Raw genomic sequence first — 10,567 nt, forward strand, 5'->3', positions numbered from 1 at the left:
ATTCATATTCAAAACAATTTGTACACAAATTTTACGCGTACATCTATTCACTGTTGTACATAGATGATAGATACCTATACAGTGTAGACTCTACACGCATACGTATAGTCGCACGCACAGAAACACCGTACCGAAGTCCACCGAACTGAAACGACGTTAGACGATTGTTAGGTTTTTTTCGTTACGGAATTTCTTGGTTCGGTCGCCGCACTCAAAGCCCGCGATAAAAGCTATGCAATAGCTTAAAAACAATTATAAAAATCATTGAATTAAAAGTTGAGTTGTGTATCATTACCATATCTCGATCTTTTGCTTCTTTTTGCCATGCAACATTTTTCTTAAGAGCACTCACTATTTTTCCAAAGAACTGAAGATTATCTTCTGAAACTACAGAAAATTATAAATTCCAAGTTGTTATTTTACTTTGAATTATGAGCAACCTACAGTTACTATATAACTGCCAGAAATTACGAATTGTAAAAAAATAAAATTTCGTTTCATGATTTTGAAACGGAATGCGACTCTTTTGAAAAAGCCCACTCGTTCTCTTTGGTCACCCCTAAATTTATTTGGGGCGCCACTGGATTTTTAGACACAGTATCCAGAAACTGGACCAGAGCATGGAGTAAGTTCTACAGGGTCGTGAGAGATTGCTGGGAAGAAAACAGAAATCATCAAAGAAATTCATTTTTCAAGAAATTTTATTAAACCCACCCCATTACAATAATATTTCCCTTACAATTAATTAACACTTAATCCTAAGTCCTATTCCCGTTTATAAGACGGTTTCCTATCATAGTGGCTAATCCCGATGATACCCTCTTATGGAGCGACCATACCGCGGTTTCTAATCATTTTCCATATTTCCATAATTCCATATTTCCAAGGGAGCCAGAAACGTCCTCTTGTGGAATATGGAACGAAAAACAATATAAGTAAAATTGAGAAAGGAAGGCGAGGAAATTTACCGTAAAATAGCTATTAGAGTGAATTGAATGTAGAATTTAATATCTTTCGAGACGATCATCCATTAATGACATTAAATGTCCGAAAATTACATCACGATTGAAATTTCAATCAAATGACATATTGTTCGAAAAAATTTTTAAATTATGCGTATTACTGATCGAAAATTTAATGACAAAATTGATTGCTAATGACTGTTGATAATGTAAATTTCACATCAGCTGAATTGGTAAAACAGAAATCTTTAAATGAAACAGAGAGTGCGTAGCTTTTGGCTCTAATAATTGAAGTGTTGAAAAATTTATTTATACAAAACATTACAATAATAACTTATTATTGCAAGTAAAATAATGTTATAAAAATTATATTATATTAATCATCACTAATTAAAAATTATTATTCAATGAAATTATTTGTTATTAAAAATCAATGAAGTACACAGTAGATATTGTTTTTCTTTTTTATTTAATATTACAAACCGTTTGTTATGAAATTATAATAATTATCATTCAATAAAATTATTTTTTATTAAAAATTGAATAAAGTACAGATAATTGCTTCTCTTTTTTTTTTAGCATTATAAGTCACTTTTAATGAAAACATTTTATGAAGCTTTTTTTTTTTATTTTATACTCAACTTTTTTTTCAATAGATATTAATTTTTATTTATTTATTATTAAATTTAACAAAATTTAATTTATGATATTTTTTATTAAATTTAAAAAACTGTTTATGATAAAAAGGATTAATCTTGATTATAGACTTGATTACATTTTCTTACGGAAAGTAGCCTTTTTCAAATCTCACTTCGTGGTCGCAGGCAGGACATCTTGAAGCACCGCTTGCAATGATTTCTTTGCAACAGTGCTGACAAAAACGAATGTGTAAGCACGGTACACACACAATTGATATTTCCATTACATTACATTGCTCGTAAATCATCAAAACGCTGCCGTCAAAATTTTGCAGAAGTAGACCTTGTTTAAATCGGACAGGCAGATTACAAAAAGGACACTGAATGTTCCTATCTCCTGCTGCATTTCTTATGTTCTCGGAACATTCTCCACACATTTGAGTGTGTAGACAGGGAAGACAAACAATCTCAACCGGATTCAAGCTACAAATAGCGCACATCATTCCAAGAACCTCTTCGTTCACAATTAGATCTATAAAAAAATGAAAAGAAACGGAAATAAAATATCAGCAATTAATGAAGATGAAGTCAATGTTGATCAACTAACACTAATTAAGGAGAATCTAGTGGCAATGATAATATAGTATAGAAAATTAATTGAGGAGATCTTAGCGAAGTTGATAATACATCAATATACTTTTATTATCAACTTTGCTAAGATCTCCTCAATTAATTTAACTCTTATGAATAATAGTTTATTATTACCATTTTCGATGATGATTAATTGCTGTGCAAGCATTAATTCATCATTGAAAATTAATCCGTTGCAGTAATCCTCTTGCAGATGCATGGTTCTTTCTAAAAAATCATCAGCAGAAAGTTCACCTCGATTCAGCAGTGTCCACAATCGGCGTAATAACGTTTTTTTTTACACATGAATTGTTAGCTCGAGGGAATCGATTAATTGTTGCTGTTGGATTCTGCCGGAGCTTATTTAAATCCGCTTTCATGGTATTCATGTATAAAATATATTTTTCTGGAACAAAAAAAAAATTAAAAATATCTTTCGACTTCTTTGAGCTCGAAAATTGCAGAGATAGCCTATTAGATCAATGTTTTTTTTTTTTTTTTTTTTTTTTTAACTTACTCATGAAATTCCAAATGGTAGGATTAACTCCTACACGGTTTTGTAGATCTTATTTTGCCAAAATCCCTGCATTAGTAAACGCATCTGGAGAGTTAAAGAAATTTATCAACTCAGTTACATTAATACACCCATTTTCGATGTAATTAATAAAAGCTTGCAGCGCCAGACGGTTTGAAGGGCTCAAAGCCTCGACCGACTGATTAAACGCATCGGCTACCATATCTTCAGGAAGTAGAGTAAGCGCCATGATTTTCATAAAAAATTCTTTTTGATTAATGTCGTGGAAATCGACACCATGATCAATTGCTTGCTGATAAATCATCTAAAAAAAAAAATCGATATTGAAGTAAAACTTTTTTTATTTAATTTAAGGATGTTCATGCGTAAAAAAATGATATTTTAGAATGTTGACAAATTCAATTATGTGATAATTGTCCACCAAAAATTTAAAACTCTTTGTCGATAATTTCAAAAAGTTATGAACAATTTACAAATAAAAATTTAAGATAGAATGAACATGAGAGAACAGTATTTTTTTTTTTGTATTGAAAATTATATTAATTATATTATGAAAGTATTATTATCTACTAGTCAATGCTATAAAAAAGAATAGTTAAATGTATTATTTGATTCATACAGTTCACTTAATTGTATTAAAACAGTAGTATATCAACAAATAGATAAAATCTACTTACACGAGCAAAACTGTCATATGTACTAATAACTTCAGCTTGTGGAAAAGCTCTTCGTAAACAATTTTTGAAGCATAAATCCGTATAAATACGTTTAATATTTCCAACACCTAAAAATGATTGACGCAGTTGATTCAATACTTCAACAACCACGTCTGCATTCATGTCTTTCCAAAAAATGGTAATCACCGGAAAAGCCTGTAAAATTTTAATAATTCTAAAACTAATTAAGCTTGTATTTTTCCAGTTGCAATAAACAAAAATTTATATATTGCCATCGATGAAATTGAAAACAATGTTCCAGAACATATTATTTTCATACATGAAAATTAATAAACAACCTGTCACTTGTATGAGCTAATGTTAAAATTTTATTGATTGATAATATAAATATGATTTTATATTATATTTAAAATTTAAATAATATAAATATAATTTTATGTATTAGTATTAAATAAAAAAGAAAAACAATATCTACTGTGTACTTCATTGATTTTTAATAATAAATAATTTTTAATTAGTGATGATTAATATAATATAATTTTTATAACATTATTTTACTTGCAATAATAAGTTATTATTGTAATATTTTGTATAAATAAATTTTTCAACACTTCAATTATTAGAGCCAAAAGCTACGCACTCTCTGTTTCATTTAAATATTTCTGTTTTACCAATTTAGCTGACGTGAAATTTACATTATCAACAGTCATCAGCAATCAATTTTGTCATTAAATATTCGATCAGTAATACGCATAATTTAAAAATTTTTTCGAACAATATGTCATTTGATTGAAATTTCAATCGTGATGTAATTTTCGGACATTTAATGTCATTAATGGATGATCGTTTCGAAAGGTATTAAATTCTACATTCAATTCACTCTAATAACTATTTTACGGTAGATTTCCTCGCCTTCCTTTCTCAATTTTACTTATTTTGTTTTTCGTTCCATATTCCACAAGAGGACGTTTCTGGCTCCCATTTCCAAAATTCTAATAGATTCATAATTCCATAATTCTACACGCGCACCCACAATATAATTATTATTATTCAAACACACTAATTAAAATTTCCATACTTTCTTAATTATTTTCTAAGACTATTATTTACTTTCATTTTTCAAGTTATATCTGATTAGTAAATTTTCTAAATCCAAATTAAATTTCAACTATTAAATTTTCTCTTGAACAAATTTTCCATTCCTTCCTAATCCAAATTCCTATAGCGATTAATTTCCTTTTTAAAGTTCTTAACTAATTTACTGCCGTGGTATTAATAATATAACAATAAATATTTAATAATCAGAGGTCTTCGTATCTCGTATTAATAGATTGAAATTTGACGACAGAGGTCTTAATAATCTGCCGACAAAATATTCGCTACGTCCTAGTATTTTACAAATTTATTTTACTTTTGTCGATTTTATTTTCTTCAAATTTTATTATATAATATTACTTAATTACTTTCCTTAAAATTAATTTAGTTCCATTTTATTAATTGTTTTCTTCGAATTGCATTTTTGCCAAATTTTGTATTTTTATTTTATTTACTTTAATCGTCTTAAATTGTGTCCAAATTATTTGTCAGAGGTAATTAATTAATTTATTTAGTTTTAATCTCCGAATTAAGAAATTGACGGACATGTAGCCAATGTAATAATTGTAATGGAATACAAAAAGTAACTTGCTCTCTAACAAGTTATATACATTTAATACTTCATACATAACACTCAATATAGGTCAAATAATAGTAAATTCAATCTAATAAAATACACACATTAAAACATTTCAATATCATATTTATGAAAGAATTTAAACTGTAACCCATGAAAAATTACAAAAGAACGACAATTGATCTGTCTTCTAAGTTTTGTAAATCACAAGTAAGAAATTAGCTGTCGGTAAGGCAAATTTTGTTAGGTAACTGGCGGTGGAGAAAATTTAAATTATACATCTAATTCAAACACAAGCTTTTTATACTAAATAAGAATAATTCTTCTTCAAAATATTTATTGTTTTTATTTATTAAAATATGTAAATATTGATTAATAAAATAAAACAAAAAAATCGCTTATTTAATGGGAAATAATTTATTTTTATTTATAAAGTAATTTTTTTTTTAATTATGTAAAATATTCAAATCAAATCAAATATATATATATATATGTGTGTGTGTGTGTGTGTGTGTGTGTGTGTGTGTGTGTGTGTGTGTGTGTGTGTGTGTGTGTGTGTGTGTGTGTGTGTGTGTGTGTGATTAGAATAACACAAGAAGAAAAAATTATTTATTTAAATATAATGTCACGGGGCTCCTTCATTACCCGTTGAAGGTCCTCACCCTAGCCGCGGTTAGTTATCGACGGATCACGGAGCGCTGTGGTCTAGGATGCTCGCGCAGTAGAAATAAAATTTACACAAGTTCCGGGGCCTAGAAGATAAGTGTTCCGCGGGTGGGGATAATCCCACACGAGGGACAAGTGAAGTTGCCGAACAGAAAAGCGACATTGTGAAGCCGGAGCCCGAGTAACGAACACGAAATTTTGGAATTATCAGATAAAACATTGCTAAATATCTCGAGCTGCGACGCAGTGAACCCGAGTATCGAGAACACCGTGATTTTGGCTGACAAGGTTACCTCTATTAGAAGTCAACGAGAACAACAAAGAGAGCCAAACTCAAGAGAAGAAATCGTCAAAAGTTCTCAGGTACAAAATAAAGTTTAACCTCGGGAAATTATTGCGTCGTCCCCAGAAACTCTAGGCACAGGCCAGGTTCCGTCTTCCAATCACCCTACTTGATTAATTAATTTGTAACAGTTTTACCTGTTCAGGTTAGCCCCTAATCAATTTTAAAATTAACTAACAAAACTAACAACAATAAAAATTATCAGGGCGCCACCAGGATTATTAATCACGGTTCCTGGAACCGGTCCAGAGCTGAGAAAACTTATCTTAGGGTAGAGAGAGTGAAGGAAGGTGCTGTTGAATAATAAAATCTTAACTAACAATATATCGATATTTATTAACAATAAAATTTTAACAAACTTAACAAATTTAAGCGCTCACTCACACACTTATAATCTAACGAAGCGGAGAACAACTGCGAAATAAACGATATTTACAACGAACCTTCCAACGACGATACGATGACTAGACGGGCTTTTTTGAATGAACGGTCTCCCACACCTGCTTAAAACTAGATGGGCTTTTCTTAACGAACGGTCTCCCACACCTGACCTAAAACTAATGGGCTGTTTTGAACGAACGGTCTCCCACACCTGCATAAAACTACTGGGCTTTTTCTAACGAACGGTCTCCCACACCTGACCTAAAACTAAGCTTAAAATTTAACGTCCACCGGACGACCAAAACTAACTCCACACTTTACAACTTAAAATTAAGTCCACAGGACTACCGCACTTAACGCTATTAACACTCTCTATCACGCATAACCCGTTCAATTCTTCACACACATAACCCACACTTCGCTTAATTAATTTATTTTTAATTTAAAAAATGATTTTAAATTAATTACAATTTATTTTTATTTTACTCAATCATTGGCTATCGGTGAAACGAAAATTCCTATATAATGACCAATTTCTTACTGAACTTTTTTTTTTTTCGTGTTGACCTTGACTCAATATCACTGATTACTTGGACTTAATATCCACGCTGACATTTATCAAGTGTCATTTATTTTAATTTAATTACTTTACGGACTTAATCCCTAAAATTTACTTAATTTATAGTTGTTAAAATAATTTATAATACAATAATTTCAATAAATACTCCTAACAAAATTTTCTTAATATTTTCCCGATCAGCGTTTTTTTTCAACGGTAAATTTTTAATAAAATATTCTTAATAATTAATTCTTAAATAATTTTCCGATCTATCTTATTTTCAGTAATAAATTCTAAATATAATAACCTTAATAATTTTCTACTCAATTGTCAGTTATAAAATTCGACACGAGTCGAAACAGTCAATTTTTATTTGCTAGAACATTCGCTAGGTAAGTCTTGCTTGACCTTGGGTATTGGAATTTATGCGACACGCAACTGACGCTTGGCGAAAATTCAACGAATAAAAATTTGTCTAATTTTCTCAATGACAAAAATCAATCAATTTTACTCAATTAATTATTGAAAAATCAATTTAATGAATTTTCTTAGATGTTAGTTAATTGATTGAAAACTTTTAGATATTAAAACTTCCCCCGCAAGGTCGATCGAGCGATCCCCGGGTATAAACCCCCATGAAAATCACTCAATCCAAAAACTAGCAAATGTTCTACGATTTAATTATTGAATAAAATTTAAGAAAAGAAGAGGAATGATAGACCGAGTACAAACCGCGGTCTATTTTCCACCCACGGAATGAAATAATGTACCTGGGTAATTGTCTTACTACGTCCACGATGTCTGTCTACCGTGATGAGTCCTCGAGGTACCGGTTGTTAGATTCTTTTTCACTCCGGGGAATTGTCCTCACTCTAAGTTCAGTTTTTCCTGTAACAGAACTAACGTTAGAAATCTTGTCTAAAAGATTGGACAGACAATCTTAAAAAAAAAAAAATCATCGCAGCGTTCCGAAAATTCACGTGCGAAAAAATAATTACCTGCTGCTTCGTTGAGCAGTGACCGGTGCGGCTGACTATCAAACCTCTTCTGATTTTGTCACTCTCCGACTCCCGAGCACTTACCCAATCCACCCCCCCTACTCTTAATTACTAAACGGAAAACCCCGAAGATCGGGGCGCGCCAGTGCTGAGTCGACTAATTATCGATCTCTGGCGACTTATCGATTTAGGGTAATTTACCCTGTTACAAATTAATTATTCGAATTTAATTAAAATATCTAAATTATAAATCGAGGTTAAAATTAGTTAAATCAAAATTTGAACAAATAGAAAATTCAATAAGTTGGAAGAATTTCAAAATTAAAAATAAAAGAGGTTAAATTTAGAATTAATATTATTATAAAATTGGTCAATTAAATTTAGATTAAAATTTTCAAATCAGAAATTTTGATATCGACAATTTTGAGTTAACTGCGTCATTTATATAAGCGATATTCTGTTGATTAAATTATTACAAATTAGAAATTAAAATAAAACCAAAGGAAACTAAAATTAGAAACTTGTCCAAGTTAGATTAAAATTGACCAATAAAATTAACAAGTAAAAATGAATTAAAATTTAAATTAACATTAATAATTATAATTTACTTTTAGAAAATTATCAAAAATTATAAAATAAAATTAACATAGACACAAATTCCTTAAATTAGAATATTAAAATTGTTAAATAGTAAATTAATTTATAAAACAAAATTACAATAGAAAATTATCGACAAAAGAAAATTTGTTCAATAAACTTCGATAAATGAACTTGTCAAATTCCAGTACGATGATTTCAAAAATAATTAACATAAAATTTAGCCTTGGGAAATTTTTACCAAGTTGAAGACGAAGTCTCAAATCTTGACTGGAATTCAAAATAGTCATAAGCCGATTATTCAGGCAGTTTGAATTCGAGCAAATTTTAATTAATCTAACATTTTGGTTGAACAAAACGCTACTGTGATATTAATAACTAAGCAACCAGAATTTAATTAACTTATTTATCGAAGTCAAGTTAGGGACCGGGAAATTTGATTCCCAGGAAGTTATGTTGTAAAGAGTATCTTAGATTTTAAAATAATTGTAAATTAGAGTCAAGTGTGTTTTAGATAAATTGTTTTATTGAGAGTAGTGTGTGTGTGTGTGGAAAATAATTTACATTATATACTCCTCGTTCACGGGCTGTCGAGGAGGTTAGTATTAGCAGGTTGTCAACTAGTGTCATGGTATCCTCCTCTGGCCTAGTCGACTTCAGGTTCCTTAGTCCCGTAGTGAGGGTCCGGGCGACAGCGAAAGGGCTGAGGACGGTATGAACCTTGGGCAGGGGTCCGGGCGACCACCCAGGGTCATATCTAGAGTCTTAGAGCGTGAGGGTCCTGTGGACAACGCGATTTAGTTAGAAACTGCGGTATAGACGCTCCTTATGAGGGTACCGTCAGGAATAGGCAACTATGATAGAAACTGCGGTATAGACGCTCCATAAGAGGGTATCGTAGGAATAAGCGACTTTTATAAGTATGAGGGTGTGTGTGAGAATTAAATAAGATTTAATTGTTGTCAATTTGCTAAAATAAATTTATAATTGATGCCAATTTTAATTGTTTTTATTTATGTCAAACTTTTATGATTTCTCTCGACCCTGTGATATCTCTCTTGCTTGGACCGGTTCTGGAAACCGTGATAAAAATTCCAGTGGCGCCCTAATTATTAAATTTAAATAAAGGGGTGACCAAAAGACGGTTCAAACCCGTTACAAATTCGTTTAAACTTAGATTAAAGTTAAAAAAAAACTATTGGAATATCAGATATAATTAGTAAACTGAAAAATATTAAAAAATTAAAAAAAAAAGATATTTTTGTTCCTTTAAATATCAATTGAAACTTTGATAATTGTTAAAAAAAATACTGAAATGATAGTAAATCATACATATATTTAAAAGAGATTTTTTTTTTAATTTAAAATATTTAAATCAGACTGGAGTACACGAGAAAAAACATAACGATGATTTATCAATCATTACATACTTATTTTATGAATATTGTTAAAAATTAATGTTAATTGTATGTAAATTAATGCTAAATAAAAATTTCCATAAAAATTTTTTCCAAAAATTTAATCTTTTAAGACGCTAAAAAATTATAAGTGCATTTGTTCATAAATTAAAACTGCTTCTTCAATTTAAAATTTAAAATATTGTATAAATTTTTATTATCGCTAGAAGTAGGAATTTTCATAAAATAAAATTAAACTTAGCTATTTTAGAAAGATAAAATTTTTCTTTAATACAAAAGAAATTAAAACCTATCATAATTATAATTTTTTAAAACTTTTTCCCTTAAAATCTAATTCATTTATCAGTTTCCATCTCTTCAGGGTTTTCGGCATCAGATTTTTCATTTTGGACCGGTTCAATCAAACTTTTTGACCGAGAATGTTCCTTGACAAAAAAAAATGGTTAATAGAATTTCATCAATTTTATCAAAAAGTAATTTTGAATTTAAAT

General features: G+C 29.7%; 1 protein-coding gene across 4 annotated transcripts; it reads right to left on the reverse strand.

Moving 5' to 3' along the window:
• Positions 1–1,722: 1,722 nt before the first annotated feature.
• On the reverse strand, positions 1,723–5,510 carry LOC141533664 (uncharacterized). 4 transcript variants are annotated; one of them, XM_074252661.1, is made up of 4 exons: positions 3,443–5,510; positions 2,748–3,069; positions 2,366–2,636; positions 1,723–2,132 (listed from the first exon to the last, which is right to left on the reverse strand). In XM_074252661.1, the coding sequence occupies exons 3-4, from the start codon at positions 2,448–2,450 to the stop codon at positions 1,744–1,746; spliced, it is 474 nt and encodes a 157-aa protein (XP_074108762.1). In that variant the 5' UTR covers positions 2,451–2,636; positions 2,748–3,069; positions 3,443–5,510; the 3' UTR covers positions 1,723–1,743. The 4 variants fall into 3 exon arrangements, with proteins under 4 accessions (XP_074108765.1, XP_074108762.1, XP_074108764.1 ...); XM_074252664.1 differs by having other exon boundaries at positions 2,486–2,636; XM_074252662.1 differs by lacking the exon at positions 3,443–5,510 and having other exon boundaries at positions 2,748–2,813; positions 2,876–2,891.
• Between the last annotated feature and the right edge of the window lie 5,057 nt (positions 5,511–10,567).

This window comes from Cotesia typhae, unplaced genomic scaffold (assembly GCF_013202065.1).
Source record: "Cotesia typhae breed Kobodo isofemale line unplaced genomic scaffold, CoteBio_Ctyphae scaffold_121, whole genome shotgun sequence".
In the NCBI taxonomy this organism is placed as follows: domain Eukaryota; kingdom Metazoa; phylum Arthropoda; class Insecta; order Hymenoptera; family Braconidae; genus Cotesia; species Cotesia typhae.